The sequence below is a fragment of the Lipotes vexillifer genome, unplaced genomic scaffold, assembly GCF_000442215.2.
Source record: "Lipotes vexillifer unplaced genomic scaffold, Lipotes_vexillifer_v1.1 scaffold490, whole genome shotgun sequence".
Lineage (NCBI taxonomy): Eukaryota > Metazoa > Chordata > Mammalia > Artiodactyla > Lipotidae > Lipotes > Lipotes vexillifer.
Window position 1 is genome coordinate 3,643,435 of NW_006796397.1, and position 17,214 is coordinate 3,660,648.

The 17,214-nt window shown below is 36.3% G+C and overlaps 1 protein-coding gene across 1 annotated transcript in view; it reads right to left on the reverse strand.

Annotated features, from left to right (window-relative positions):
- Nucleotides 1–17,214, reverse strand: part of EVI5 (ecotropic viral integration site 5) — a 151,976-nt gene that overhangs the window by 24,924 nt on the left and 109,838 nt on the right. Inside the window, exon 18 of the mRNA XM_007468538.1 lies at nucleotides 2,599–2,694. Coding sequence (XP_007468600.1) covers nucleotides 2,599–2,694 — 96 coding nt within the window. The remainder of the gene's footprint in view (nucleotides 1–2,598; nucleotides 2,695–17,214) is intronic.

A 17,214-nucleotide genomic window follows, 5' to 3' on the forward strand; every position in this document is an offset into this window, starting at 1 on the left:
CCTGTGTCCCCTGCATCGGCAGGTGGACTCTCAACCACTGTGCCACCAGGGAAGCCCAGAGTAATTTTTATAGTAAGTTGACTACAACCATTTATCTCAGTTTAAACGTTCACTTGTTTTCACTTATCCTTTCTTTAGTTATAAAACTTTGAACAGGAGCGTATATTAAAATCTGCTCAGAAAACATAATGGAAAGAAGTCTCCAACTGGAGACCTATAGTCGTTCCACATTATTTATAATAGTAAACTTAATCTCTTCTAGCTTTGAAGATTCACCATAAGCTGGTTCTATTCAGTCTAACCTTATTTCCACAACGCAGTCATATTAATTCTTTTTTTAAAAATAAATTTATTTATTTTGTTCATTTATTTATTTTGGCTGTGTTGGGTCTTCGTTGCAGCATGTGAGCTTTCTCTAGTTGTGGCATGTAAGCGGGGGCTACTCTTCGTTGCGGCACGCAGGCTTCTCACTGCGGTGGCTTCTCTTGTTGCGGAGCATGTGCTCTAGGAGCGTGGACTTCAGTAGTTGTGGCACGCGGGCTCAGTAGTTGTGGCTCAGGGGCTCTAGAGTGCAGGCTCAGCAGTTGTGGCGCACGGGCTTAGCCGCTCTATGGCATACGGGCTTTTCCCAGACCAGGGCTCGAACCCGTGTCCCCTGCGTTGGCAGGCGGATTCTTAACCACTGAGCCACCAGGGAAGCCCAGTCGCGTTAATTCTTAATCGAATCTGGCCTCCTCTAAACTCCCAACCCCATACCCACTCTCACCTCTGTGTGCTTGTGTGGTCCCCAGCTGTACTCATTCTCCTCTCTACTATGCTTTCTAACTGGGACTTGGTTAAGCCCAGGACTCTGGCCTATTCTGAATCACCTAATTAGCATCTTATCACAAACTGTTCTAGTTTTTAATTTGCACAATCTAGCTCTTTATTTTAACAGAAGAAACTTCTACCTGTTAAGTAATTTTCTTTTCATGTTTGCATAAAAGATTGCTTTCACAAGCCACAGAAAAAACCTTACATTAAAGTTAAACCTCATGAACTATTATATTTTCTGCCATTCCTGATGAGAATATCTTTCTTTCTTTCTTTCATTCATTCATTCATTCATTTATTTTTGTGGTACGCGGGCCTCTCACTGTTGTGGCCTCTCCCGTTGCGGAGCACAGGCTCCGGACGCGCAGGCTCAGCGGCCATGGCTCATGCACCTAGCCACTCCACGGCATGTGGGATCTTTCCGGACCGGGGCACGATCCTGTGTCCCCTGCATCGGCAGGCGGACTCTCAACCACTGTGCCACCAGGGATGCCGGAGAATATCATTGTTTTTAGTTAAGGTACATTCCTTATCACTAGATGCCAAAATTATAAATGGGAGATTGCTTTATTTTAGTCATAATTTCCTTTGAGAAAATCTTTGAACATAAAGAATAATTCTTAGGGTTCTCAAAAGAATAAGGGTTTCTAGAACATGCTTATTTGTAACTTGTTCTTTCATTCATGGCTATCAGATCAGAACAGATTATAAAAATGCACATGAATAGGTAAAGATTATACATAATCCTGAATCCCTCAAATGTTATCAGAGCTGAAAATCAATATTTATAGGCATGACCTCCCAAATTTCAGGACAAATTAAATTAAACCACATCTAAGATTTATCATTTTTGTTAATGTTTTGTTTTTTCATTCAGATTTTACTTAGATTGACTGCCTCCAGGAGGTATTACCCAAAACATTTAGACTTTCACTGAAGAGTGTAATACCAGGAAAGGGTAATATCCAAACTTTTTCTTTTGAGGTTTAAATTAATTTAGTGAAGAAAATGAGTTTCTGTCTTAACAAGTGAGGTTTATGTTACCCATTCAAATCTCATCACTGTGAATAAACATTATTGTACAAATAATTCAAGGTAAGAAACACACTTTTCCATTCATGTTTAGCCAGATATTTATCATTAAAAAAAAAAAAGGAAACTGACCTAGAGCCACATTAATAAAAAGTGTCTCTCTAATCAAAACACATTATTTTAAATAATTTAAATTACCTAGTATAGTATCTAGTAAAACTATCTGAAAATTTCATGAGCTGAATCTCACAGATTCAAGGTAGTGCCAGTTTAAAAAGTATTCAGATACTAAGAAATCTGTTAACTGATATTAGGCAAGTATCCTTTTTTGCAATCTCGGTAATACCGCTTGGGAAAAAGAAGAGTAAAAAAAACTTCCCTCTATCCACAACGGTAAATACCACAAATCTACTATAGAGGTAAAAAGAAAATTTTCGTTGAATTTAAGTAACTTTGACACCTAGACAAACTACCTTTTCAGATCACAATAAAAAAGTGAAATATTTGCCATACAAATATTAATTGATTGTTTCAGATCATGATTAAAGAGGTTTAAGGAAAATAAATCCTCAATATTGGAACAGAAAAATTCATGTTAAAAAGAAGGTAATCTTCCAAAATATTATTAATCATAATCAAAGATTCACAGAAAATATTTACCATGAAAGAGTCAGTCATAAGCAATAATAAAGTGTTGTGTCAATACAGAGGAAGGAAGAAAGAAATATGTGAAGATCAAAATTTATCACTTACCTCATGATTCAGCTCTGCTATCTGATCTTTCAGTTCCCTAATGTACTGGTTAGAATCAGACTTGTTAAGCTGTCCTTGAAGCTTTCCTTCTTCTTTCTGTTTTGTGACAATACAACAAAGCAAAATCAAGAGACAATTTTCACAGCATATACTCGAACATTTGAAGATATAGGACAGCATAAGGGCATATCCTTTAATTGGCTAAATTCTGAACAAATCTATTCTCAAACAATTTCTGTACAATAATTAAGAGTAAACTATATTGAATATTTCTAAATAGTGCTTATTATATTAATACAATTTATAAAATGTACCTTTTGAGAGACTTAGAAATCAAAAATCAAATGGGTCTACTAGTGAAAAAAATTACCCTAGAATTCAAAAGCCATTTATCCAGTTATTTTGAGGGCAAATGCTTTTCTATCCATTCTATAAGAGATTCAATGCTTAGCTGAGAAGGTTGTAAGCCTCCTACAGCTACACTATGAACCTGCTTTTGCTGGGGAACAGAGAAGGAAAAAAAACAGGTTCTCCAAACCACTCTTAAAAGGGGAGGACAGCTCTGAATCTCTTTGTTTAATTAGTTCAGGAATGTGATTAAAATGTGCTCCCATCCTAAGAACTAGTTCTAGAATCATGCTGGGATCATTTTCCAGGGAAGTAGACTAGGAAGGGGAGGAGCTGCCTTTTTCTTATACCACCTGAAAACAAATGTACTTTGAAGGTAAAGAACTTACTAAAGAGTGAAAACAGGATTTTTCACTAATTATTTGTTTAGGAAGTTGATGCTTAAAATGTTAAGAAGCTCTGATTATTTGTCTCCAGATTATTTGTTTAGAAAGTTGATGCTTAAAATGTTAAGAAGCTCTGATGCAGTGACATCTACTGAAACTACTCATGCCAGAAAAGTACCAATTCACTTTCAATAGTCATCACTCAGTTTCCTTCCATGGAGACAACCACTGTTGACAGTTTCTTTAGTGTAGTCTTTCCATGGTATTTTGTACATATATAATCAAACACACATGTATACACACATATTTTTACTCATACTATCGACACTATACAAGCTGTTCTACACTTGCTATCATCTCTCAAGAATACAACTTGAAGATCATTCAATATCAGTATACATAGAGCAGAAAGATAATACATTTTAATTTGAGAGAGCTCTGAAGTTCCTGTAAAAGTTATCTTAGTGGTATCTAAATATTTATCGGTTTTTTAAAAGTAGGTTTTAAAAGGTGCCTTAGGTTCTGTACAATTACCTTGTAATGGGTTGTAGGGAAGAGCATTTTCCAATGTGGAAAATGTTTCTTTCCACTCACAGTAAGAAGGGACCTTGGACATTATCCGGTTTGGACATCTGACTGCAGCCAAATCCAGCCTCTACTTTTCTTCTACACCTTCCCCTAACATCCTTGGCAGAAAGAAGAACTAGACAGAGCTGCTCCGGCAACAGAATGGGTAGCTCCTCTGCAGAGTCAGGGCACCATGCCAACAGGATTGCTCTTCTGTGTTAAACTATCTTTGCCACCTTGACTTCATTCTTATGTACCCTTAGCGTGTTCTGCAAATCCTTTCATCAAGTTATTCCTATACGTACCTTTTTTATTTTATTTTTTTCTTTTGGCAACCTGCCTTAAAAACCTTTTACTGGAATTTGGCCTGCTAAAGCAGTTTGATGTAACTAATGTTTGTATAGATGTAAAAGAACAACTACTGTTTCTACAGGCTTTAAAACTTTTCTTATACATTTAAACACATGAATATCACATATAATCATCTAAGCAAAGAACTAACTTAACAATTACTATATTCCAAAGATGCAAGGCTTCTTAAACATATACAAAAGACACCTTATGGTTTTCAGCCACATTCCCATATTCAAGAAAAAAATTTTTTTGAAGATTTAGTTAGAAGTATTAGTATGATGGCCAGAGAAATGATAGCAGAACCAATAGAACAGCAGGAATACCAAGTCAGGATCCTAATCAAACCATCTCTGAAGCCTTCCTTACCTGTTTTTTCAGGTATATGAACCAATAAAGTCTCTTTATTATTTAAACCAGTTCGAATATGGATTTGTCCCTTGCAACCAAAAAAAAATAAAAGCTAACATATCTTGAGCACTTATCAGACCTTCACAATTGAGGTTCCCCACAGGAATTAAGCCCTAATGCCTAAAGCATCATTGTATGTAATGATTTAACTTACCTCCTATGCATCTAAAATTGTACTAGCTATGTACCATCCTTAGAAGAATCGAGAAAATAGTTACTCAATTTTCTGTAAGACTTAATTCTCTTGTGGAGCTGTGGTGGAGAAAGACTGGGGCTTACAATGAGCTAGGAATTGTTCTAAGCCCTTTATATGTGATCATCACAACAACCCTGTGTAATAGGTATTATTTTTATTCATATTTCCTAGATAAGGAAACTTAAGTGAAAGATTGAGTGAACTGTCTGCGTAAGAGTCACAGCAACAGTTGACACATTTTTCACCTTAAATTTACAGCACTATGAACATGAGAAATAATGAAACAGAAGAGAATATATGGAAATCTATGCAAAGGATCACACAAATTAGCTTTCTTGGATTTGTTACAAAAATCTTTATGTATTTATTTCAGCCTCTGTTGATTTAAACGGTAATTGCAATATCAAAAGAATTAAAGATAAAATGCTATAGCAGGGACTTCCCTCATGGTGCAGTGGTTAAGAATCCACCTGCCAATGCAGGGAATGTAGGTCTGATCCCTGGTCTGGGAAGATCCCACATGCCACAGAGCAACTAAGCCAGGACGCCACAACTACTGCGCCTGCGCTCTAGGGCCCATGTGCCGCAACTACTGAGCCCGCGTGCTGCAATTACTGAAGCCTGCACACCTAGAGCCCATGCTCCGCAACAAGAGAAGCCTGCCCACCTCAAGGAAGAGTAGCCCCCGCTGCCCACAACTAGTGAAAGCCTGCGTGCAGCAACAAAGACCCAATGCAGCCAAAAAAAAAAAAAAGCTATAGCAACTTGCATTTATGGCCCTAAGCTAATGACCCATATTATCAATTTACAGTTGCCCAATACCACTTACATGTACTTATACCTGCATCTTACTTTTAATCACTCCACTTTTTAAATGAAATATATCAAAGGCACAGAATAAGAACAAAAGAGTATTATAATAAAGACTAATGAACCCACCACCCAAATTCAGCCTGTTTCATAACCATCTCATTCTTAGATTTTCCTTGGCTCTAGACTTCCTCCGTCTTAGTCCTGTATATCTCAAAGATGGAAAAGATGATGTCAAGCAGAAGGGATTAAGTAGTGAGTGCATGAGAGAAGGAAGAGAAGGAATAATGTAGGAAAAAAAATCTTGGAGGGAGAATCATTGACGTAAATATATGAAACCGTTATTCTTATAGAAGGTACTAAGTCCCATATGTGACATGAGAAATGGCAGCAGAAATTTAGTAATATACTTCCAAAGCAGGGTAATTTGATAAGAATTACTCATTTTAATATGTGTTCAGCTGTCCTTTTTTTTTTTTTTTTTTTTTTTTTTTTTTTGCAGTACGCGGGCCTCTCACTGTTGTGGCCTCTCCCGTTGCGGAGCACAGGCTCCGGACGCGCAGACTCAGCGGCCATGGCTCACCGGCCCAGCCGCTCCGCGGCATGTGGGATCCTCCCGGACCGGGGCATGAACCCGCGTCCCCTGCATCGGAAGGCGGAATCTCAACCACTGCACCACCAGGGAAGCCCCATCTGTCCTTTTTGATGGCTTTAAATTTTAGTCTAATTTTACTATCATGTCATATTAATTCCCTTGAAATGGTTGATTAAATGGAAAGTGCAATCCACTACTAGGGAGAAATCCTTCTGAATGAAATAAGCTAAATGTTTATGGTTTGGAATCAGACTTGAAGAAAGGTGATTTTAAATCAGGTCCCCAATAAAGGCAAAGGTCTTGAGGATTTTGAACACTGCATAGCAATATCATCATGTGGGATAACATAAAATTTTCAGGGCAAATAAAATGACAAAGCCCAAGGTAAGCTCTAATATTGTAGGAAAGAAGCTCAAGAACGCAGAAATGCTTTAGGTCTGAATGGCTGTAGAATGACCAGTAACAATGATTAATACCATTTCTTCCCTACAGGAAAACTTGCATGAAAAAAATGCTTGGCAAGATAGAAATCATTAAATCTGTTTTACAGAAAGCGATCAAGGGACTTCCCTGGTGGTGCAGTGGTTAAGAATCCGGCTGCCAATGCAGGGCAAACGGGTTCCTTCCCTGATGCGCCACAACTACTGAGCCTGCGCTCTAGAGCCCGTGAGGCACAACTACTGAGCCCGCGTGCCACAGCTAATGAAGCCCATGCACCTAGAGCATGTGCTGCGCAACCAGAGAAGCCTCCGCGAGGAGCCCACACACCACAACGAAGAGTAGCCCCCGCTCGTCACAACTAGAGATAGCCCATGCGCAGCAACGAAGACCCAACGCAGCCAAAAATAAATTAATTAATTTAAAAAAGAAAATTTTTTTAAAGCGATCAATTGACTCCAAAAATTTGTTTCTTCCAAAGGTGGGTCTTTGTAGGGTTTGGCTAAAAAGTTTGTTATAGCACTTTGATTTCTTTGGAGGAAAGGTAGTGTTTAATAAAAAACGGCAGTTAAGAAATTTTACAATAAAAAATGGAATGCTTTTAGCTTAAAGAAAAGACTCCTGAAAGATATTTGTGAAAATCAAAGAAGCCCTCTTAGATTTTATGACTAAAAAAACGGTGTTCTTCGAATTTCTATTAACTGCAGAAAAAGAGCAGAATTTCAAAGAGAAACACTTTATATGTTTGATCAAATCTAATGGCATGTAGTTGTTCTTTTTAGATTTAAATACAAAGGTTACTATTGGGTTTTTTTTTTTTTTTTGCAAAATTTTTACAAACAAAAAGATTCTGATGCCCATCAAACCACTGTTTCTGTGGACAGACAGATACCCCAATAAACAGCCCACTGTGTCTGTGGACAGATACCCCAATAAACAACCTATAAGGCACACTGGCTAAACTGAAGAAAGAGGAAGGGTGATTAAGCAACTCCAGGCTCTAGCAGTGACCCCAGGAGAAGACAATCACCATCCTGGAACACTTGTCACACATTAGTAGCACACCAGTGTGACAGACACAACAGCTGGAAAGCTCTGCTTGGGGCATTTTGATTCAATAGTCTGCTTTAAGGGAATACAGCTGATATTTCAAAAATAGAAGTAAAAACTGAGAGATGTCCTAAATGCTATTTAATAAATTGAAATGTATAAAAATGACCTTTTATCTAAAAGTCTGTGATTTTTATGTTCTACAAATAGGGTCTCATTTAAATATGTTAATATAAAGCTTTTTAAGGATCCTTTTTAAATGTAAAAACTGAATAACTGTATATTTCTAACACCCCAAAATACAATTAACTATTGTATTCTAATAAGTGGATATCAATTTAATTTCACTTCTGAGGCAGTTCATTCAATTTAAGGTTTTTTTGCAAGTATTTTTATAGCTTTCTATTTTCAAGCAATGTCCACATGGTTCTTTCTGATAAGCAGGTGGGAAAATGTCAGCTACGCTAATAAATTTACCAGGAACCTGCATTTTCTTGAGGTTTTCTTTTGGTCCAGCTGATAACAAAAACAGATTGCCAGTTAACTGGTTTCCTAAGCAAAACTAATAAGGTAAGTAACAAACTTAAAGAGATCCAACATATAAACAATTTTGGCAATTGTCAGTAATTTCAATGAACAGACCTTAAATATATATCTTTTTTCACACAGCAAAAGAAACTATATCAAGAGAGCATAAAGTAACTTTATGAAAGTTTTAAATGCATATTTCACTCTTAGATCTATCTTTGAATGATTATTTTAGGAATTACCATTATGAAGTCTAAAATAATCTAATTCATATTAAGGCCTTAAGCCACTGAGCTTTATGTATGAGCCTCTTAGTCAAAAGGTCATTAATAACTCTACTTAATAATACGCAAGCTTAAGTGACTGGGGTAAAGTATGACAACTTTAACTTACTCTGACATGCATCAAAATTATAAGTGAGCTAGGGCCTCCCTGGTGGCGCAGTGGTTGAGAGTCCGCCTGCCGATGCAGGGGACGTGGGTTCGTGCCCCGGTCCGGGAGGATCCCACATGCCGCAGAGCGGCTGGGCCCGTGAGCCATGGCCGCTGAGCCTGCGCGTCCGGAGCCTGTGCTCCGCAGCGGGAGAGGCCACAACACTGAGAGGCCCGCGTACCGCAAAGTACAAAAAAAAAAAAAAAAAAAAAAAAAAAAAAAAAAAAAATTATAAGTGAGCTAGAATGGTGGATAGGTAAGTATCTGATAAAGCAACATTTAAAACATATATCAAAATATTAGTTTTAAAATGGAGGTGGTGAGTTTATGATGTTCACTATACAATTCTTTCAACTTCTGTATGTTTGAAATTTTTCATAAAAAATATGGGGAGGAAGTCATCGATAAAAAGCAATTAATTTCCTCTCCCTCCCCAGCCTGCTAAAAAGCACTTGGTCCACACTAGTCTTCATTTACATATGTGAAAAGACACATATCTACCAAAGGTTAATGTTTCTTCATTTAAAAATCCATGTTTTGCTCTAGAATGGATACTACTTTCTTCACATTTTACTGAAAACTTAAGAAACTAAAAAGCAATATGATTAAGTTTTACAATTAGTACTTCATTAAAACAGAATATAATTTTGGAGCAGGCTAAATTATAGTTCATCTCTATAATATTTTGTAGTAGATTTTATGGTTGTTACCTCAAGATCCATTCTCTCTCCCTCATTATGTAGTGGTGATAGAATTGGAATTATCCTGATCCTGATTGGTGGGGTTTAACTCAAACAAGATGATCACATCTATTTTGCACAGTGATTGGTTCAGGGGTTTCTCAAAGTGTGACACTCAAAACTTTTGCTGGAAAGTATGGGGTACAGTTTCTTATTCTGGATATTACGATATGTGGGTATAAAACTCACCAGTAAGCCATTTTAACACAATAAGGAAAACCTCCTGAAGATAAAAAAGACAAGGAGGGCTGAGCCTTAAGAATCATGGTTAAATACAACAAAATGGAGCTCAAACCAAACTTTTCCTGAAGCACACCCTACTTCTGGACTTTTCAGGCATGTAAGCCAATAAATCCCCTTTATTATTTAAGCCATATTATTTATGCCATTAACAAATCCAGAATTGGGTTGCCTGCAATAAAAACATCCTAATAAATATTTTAAAAAATATGGCTAAGTAAATAAACACCATGATATAAACAACATAATCTATGAAATGCTTAACACAATGATTCCAAATGATGATTATGGAAAAAAAAATCACTTTGGGAGTTTTGTAAACATATAGATTAAGAGAACCAATTTCTGACCTACTGAATTCTAAATGTCTGGGAATGGAACTTGAAAATCAGTATACTATGAAAGCTAAACAAGTGGTGATTCTGACATAACCAGCGTGACATAAACTACACTTGAAACGCACTGGTTTGAACCATCTTTGAAAATTAACTATTTTTTTAAACACAAATTCAAAATTCTATTTATATGCCAATTATAAAATGCTTAATTTTTACCCTATTTCTTAAAAATCCCTAGTATTTTATGAGTTGACACTCATTACAGAATTTACTTAGTATAATTTTACATATAAAAAAAGAGATGTTTTTCCAACTACCACAATGGTGAATGTGGTAAATGACCAAGACTGATAAACTTATCTACAAATAGTCGCTGCATTTCCAGAGCGAATATATTTAAAAACAACAATGAGGAAAACTGTCAAGGGTTCTTTAATTTCTTTCAATTCTGCTATCAGTTTCACTTCACATTATTTCTGTGATAGTTTCAGCTGGTCAGTTCCCTGTCTGCAGAGGTTGGTTCAATTTTGAACTCAAATCCCTGTCTTGGTTAACCTAGCTCTCAAACAGAAAATATGATTTAAAGTTTGGTAATGCATGATGAGGAACTAAATAAAATGCTTAGGATCTGAGAAAATTCCACACGTATGACCCCTATGACTGAAAACTAATTGTTCTAAAGAATGAAGAAAAAACAAAGATTTGGGGACCAACAAAATTATTCTTTTAAAACTTAAAGTACCAATATTATGAGGAGATATGGCAATAAATAAGGGAAATATGGAGTCCAATTCTCTAAACTTTTTTTTTTATCAGGTAACAGATTGTTATAGCCCCAAAGCTATGTGCTTTAATATAACACATATAAATGTGTATAGAGGAATATTTTACTTAGAGCAGTGATTCTGGTGTCCAACTACCTAGACGGTTGATTAACGACCTTTGGCATATACCTTCACCTGTTTTTGTCCCTGCAACCTTTGGGAGCTCTAATCACAGAAAGGATGAGGTAGAGATGGACTGTGCTCAGGATATGTAAAATATTCTGTTACCTGAATATTTTCAATCTGTTGATTGAAAAATCATAAATGCTGTGCTTAGCAGGAAATAAGTGAATTATGTATTTGCGTAAGTCACAGCAGAAAGTGGACATTTTAATTAGAAATACCTTCACCTACGTCTACTGTACTCCAACATACTATTTAGAAAGGTTGAACAATTAAGTATGGTAATGCATATCAAGCTAAAAGATTGAAGAGAAAACATGAAATGTTTACTGTATTGCTCTAGGCAGCATGTTTTTGTGTGTTATGTTGCAGCAAAACTGAGATAAATATGTTGTTTTGAACAAGTGTTTGAGAGAAAAGTGTGGTTTAGCGGTGGACATTAAAAAATATTGTGGCAGTGAGAAAAGAGGAGGCAGGGGCCCTGGTTTGTTTAAATTCATGAATTAGCCTCATTTTAAAAGAGAAATTGTAACAGGCATGCCTAAGAATCCATTCTTGTTTATTTGTTTCTTTATCTATGTTTTTAAGGCTGGTTATAACTTACCCCTATCCTGCCACAGGAAGGACACTTCCTTAGACAGGAAGATAGCAGATTTTAAAAAGCTGTGTTTCAAGCCATAGGCTTTTTAAATGCTCTATACAACCAGATAATTTGCTTAGAGGGTTTTTGTTTTGTTTTGTTTTTTTTAAAGAATTTAACCAGTTAACACCTACTTAATATACTAGATGTGTAGATGAAGGTAGCAGAAAGCACCCTATATGAAATATAAAAGCATCTAGTCTATTATTAACATCTTGCAAAATTTTTCTCCAGCTTTTTAATTTAAAAAATTTTTAAATCTACAGAAGAGCTGAAATAATAGTACAATACCCATATACCCCTTAGTTATAGTCACCAATTACTATTTTGCCACATTTGCTTTTGTTTTTCCTATTTGTGTATTTTCTGAAACATCTGAATGTAAATTGCAGATATGACATTTCACTACTATATATTTCAGCATGCATCTCCTAAAAGTAACCAAATGTCCTTACAACACCTAAATTAATAGTAATTTCACAGTACTTCCTATTCAAACTTTCCTAAAAGGGCCCAAAATGTTTTATTATTATCCACAATTAAACCAAGGTTCATGGTTACATTTGGTTATTATATCTCTTTAGCCTTTTTTAATCTAAAGTAGTACTTTTGCCTTTTTTCCCCATGATATTGTTGATATTTTAAGAGTCAAAGCTGAAACAGAAAAATTTCCCATTCGAACGAAATCAAGTACTGTTTTTATTCCTTTTTTTCAAATCAAACAGGTAACAGCGTAAAACTAATATAATGTATATTTAATGGTTGGTTGGGTCAAGGGAGTAAATATAGAAGACATGGGCACAGAAATTTAAATATCTGAAGCCAAAGACTCAGAATATTTATAGGAATACAGCATTTTATATATTACCCTTGTAAATATTTATTCTATTATTTATATGTATTTGGTAAAAGATAAACATAATAAATATTAGCCTGTTGCGGAGCACAGGCTCTGGACGCGCAGGCTCAGCAGCCACGGCTCACGGGCCCAGCCGCTCCGCGGCATGTGGGATCTTCCTGGACCGGGGCATGAACCCGCGTCCCCTGCATCGGCAGGCGGACTCTCAACCACTGCGCCACCAGGGAAGCCCAGAACTCTCTATATTTAACATCACTTTAAACACACAAAACCCTTTCAGCCTGTCATTTGTCTCTTTGTAAAAATATTCTATAAAGTAGGTAGATGACTTTAAATTCTGGGAAAAGCACAATGTTCATCACAAAGAAATCTCTTAAGAAAGAGAAACTTGTCATAAAAGAAAGCATAAAACAACCACTCATTAAGCTTTATCTTGCTCACTGAGAGAGTGCTCACAGCTGGAACACTGTGTAACTGAAGAAAATGTGATTCACCTTCTGGAGAGGTGGAACTGTCATATTTTAATACCCTTATATTCCATGTCATGGGGGTTATCATCTCAGTGGAAGATTTATCTCTATTTTTGTTTCTTGGTTTTGTTTTTTGTTTCTAATACCACAAACTTAAATTCCAAATAGGTACTCTTGTGCACTGTAAAGCAGCTTCTGTCTCACTTGTTCCTTATGAGGAAAGGATATATGGTAATGTATCCCATTTACTAAGGATAAACACTGTTATGCCAGGCTGAGTTAACACCTGACAAACCCTTTTGGGGAGTACTGTCTTGGGAAACCAAGACTTTCGAAGAATTAGTTACAAAAAGCCTTTCTAGATCTATGCAAACATCATTTCATCGCTTTGTCATTCTACTACCCATCATTTTTATTTCTCTAGATTGTCTTCTCCCAGCTTGATGACGATTACGATCTAGGCCTGTTATTTCCATCCTCTGGATTGTTATCACCACTTCCTTCTCTTAGCCATATTTTCTCCAGACTGACAGACTAATAATAAGCCCTCTCTTTTGGCCTGGTGCTTTACCTGATTATTGTCCTCAAAGGTGGTTTGATCTAAGCACAGCCTGGCCTCAACAACACTAAAAGATTAGACAGACTAGTGGCTTACCTGTCAAAGATCACATGGCTAGCCAGGGACAGAAACCAGATTTCATTCCTAGTGCCTTAATTGTAAGACAAATCACAGCAGGATATGTGCTAGAATTATTTTTCCAAAATTGGTGTTGCTTATGTTACTCATTTATCTTTTTCTGGACCCTCTGTACAGAGTGTTAGTAAGCCAAAGTTGGGGAGTTCAGTCCTTAGCTGTCAAAATTTCTCATGTACCTTCCTAAGCATCAGATGACCATATACATGGCTCTTATATATTCACCTCATGGATAAAACATGTTTTTCTGTGCCCTGTTTAAAGGATCCATGCAGAGTTGATTTTGCCAAAAAGCATCTTTATCAACTTATTAGACTGTTAGAGTATTAGAACCTGATAGGGGGACTTCCCTGGAGGTCCAGTAGTTAAGAATTCGCCTTCCACTGCAGGGGGTATGGGTTGGGGAACTAAGATCCCACATGCTGTGCAGCTCAGTGGAAAAACAAAACAAAACAAAACAAAACGAACAAAAAGATAAATCAAAGACAGCCTATGTAAAGATAATATCAACAATACTTTATAAATTTCAAATTAGTAACTCATATATAAAATTAATTTCCTTTCTCAACTATTTCAATGAGGTGGTCTGGTCTGGCTGTGATTAATACAGTAGAAAAAAATAGGAAAAATATTTTAATTGAAAAAAAAAAACATAAAGAGAGTAACAATCATTTCTATTCATACTCCTCAGAATTGATCAATGTTAACATCTTGGAATACATGCAGCCAGATTTTTTTTCAATAAAAATAACTGTTTCTGTAAAATTATATATGTTTGCCTTAAGCAACTTGGACAGTGCTAAAAATACAAAAATGAAAATTAAACATTAAATATTAGCTAAAATTAATAGGAAAAGAAAGTACAGTGAATGCCAAGTGTTTCTTCAATATAAGAGAGGTAATTTCCTTTTTTAAAAAAAAACCTCTAAATTTAAGGGATAACAAAAAAACATTAAGATGTTAGAAGTCTGCATTTTTATTACATGCTTTAAATGTATGTGGTATTGATTGACTATCTTGCTGGGATATGAGTGCATTTATACCTGCTTTCATATCCCCTCTCCCTCCACTTCCAGATTTTTGTTAGCTGTTATTTTTACACTGTCAAAGTTTATTTAAAAAAAACTCTCTCACTTGTAATCATTATTCCCTATTTGTTTAGTATTAGTTCTGTATTTAAACAGATTCAACATTTACCACCCATCTTTTCAAACAGTGCCCACATTTCATAGTTCTTTATTTTGACTTGTTTTAAGCTGGATTTCACTATCCAGTAATTTTTTCAAGATTATGAGAGAAGGTATCCTAGCAATCTTTTCACACTGGAAAATGACAATCTATTTCTTCAAAATATCTGGATGACACATTGTTTGGCTATAACATTTTTGGGTCAGCCAAACTCAGAACGTTGTAGACTAGTACTAAGATAACTTTCTGTGGTGATGGAAATGTTCTCCATCTGCACTGTCTAATATGTTAGCTAGTAGCTACTGTGCAAAATGAGGCTATGACCACATTGGCTGGTTAGTGGCTATCATATTGGAGAGTGCAGCATAGCCATTGCTCTGTTGATTTCTGGCATTGAATATGCTGTGAGAAATCTGGAGGACAAGTCTTAATCTTCCCATACAACTTTGTAGGTAATTTGCTCTAAGTGTTTAAGGAGCATTCTGTGTCAAATTTTCCTAGAACACAAGGTTTTCTTTTAATTTGCATCTTAGAATCTTCATTAATTTCAAGGACCTCTTCTTGCTTATTTTTGAATATATCTTCTTTCTATTTGTTGTGGGATACCAATTATTCTTAGTATTAGATTATCTGTCTGTCATCCATAAGCATTAGCTAATATACTTGTTTTTCATTCTTAACCTCTATATTCATTGTGATTATTATCTCAAGCTTTTCTTCTATGCCAATATTCCAATTTTCAGCATTGTCCATTGAATAGGCTATTCTTTTGTGGTTTCTGCAATGGTGTATTGGGCTTCAAATTATTCCCTTAGTGGTACAATCCCCTCCTTCTTACCTCAGTGCACTTTTTAATTGTCTTATCTTCTGATTTCTTAATTTTACTAAATTCACGTTTAGTTGCTTTATAGTATTAAGTAATTGTAATTCCTCTTAACCTTGAATTACCTTTCTTCTTGGTTGGGATGTTTCTGAATAGTATTTCTTTCTCTTTTCTCTGCTATAATAATAGAAACCAAGTTGTTGTGCCATTTCTTCTCATCATGCTCATGGCTAGGTGACTGTCTAGATATTCTAAATGCTCTAATGATATGAGTTACTTATTAACTCTCTTTCCATCATATTAAAATCTATTTTCTGTGCCCTCCAAGCTCAAGTTTGTTCCCATATTTCTATGGCCTGAGGGACCGCATGGGGAGAAGAAGAACCTGGCTAAACAGGGGCACTCTTTATTCTTCTGAGATTCTGTTAGATATTTCGTATTACCTAATTGGGGGCATACATGCCAAAACCTGGGTTTTAGGATTCAGATCATTTCCCAAATAGAGTGTGTTGTCCCAGGGCCTTCACTTTAATTAAGTTTCAGATGTTCACTTTCTAATCTCCTTCACTGGGTTGTTCCTTCTAGAAGTTTCTACAACTTCTCAGAAAGACATACTCATTTTCCTTCTCTCCATATTTGGGATATGACTGAATCTTCCGGGGGTTTTGCTGACTTACCTATATATACAGCGTGGTGACATAGGAGAGAGGGAGATAGTTGAGGTTAGGAGCCAAGCCCTGCTAGGCCTCTCTGCTCTTAAATAGTTTCTTTCTTGCCTTAACTGTCACTTTTAAAGTTTATTGCATTAGGGTAAGATCCTTTTCCTCTCAGGCTGCTTTTAGTGGGAAAGTATTTGCCTTTAAAAAAAAAATTTACTATTTTGTTAGACGGTTGAGGTAGGAAATTATGGGATCAGTTTCAGTCCACCTCTGGGGCAGCATTTAAACAAATGAATCTTTACACCTGATATTTATGTAATATTGTATATCAACTATACTTCAATTTAAAAAAAGGTACTTTGAACCTACCTGTTCTTATGGCATAATAATATTAAATTCTCATGTACATAGCTGCCGCCTAAGATTCATTCAACAATTATTTTTTGATCACCTGTTACACGCCAGGCACAAGGCATACAGCAGTATGTAAGACAAACTAGGTTCTAATATATTACATGTGGGTGTGAGTTGATTTTTAAAGTGAAGGTAATTTCAGACACTAAAAAGAACTACAAATAATATGAAACACAATGATGAAATAGAGAGTTACGGCATTAGGGTCCTACTTTATAAAGGTGGTCAGGGAAAACCTCTATGAGTTGGTGACTTTTTTTTTTTTTTTTTTTTGCGGTACGCGGGCCTCTCACTGTTGTGGCCTCTCCCGTTGCAGAGCACAGGCTCTGGACGCGCAAGGCTCAGCGGCCGTGTCTCACGGGCCCAGCCACTCCGCGGCACGTGGGATCTTCCTGGACCGGGGCATGAACCCGTGTCCCCTGCATCGGCAGGCGGACTCTCAACCACTGCGTCACCAGGGAAGCCCGAGTTGGTGACTTTTAAGTTGAGATA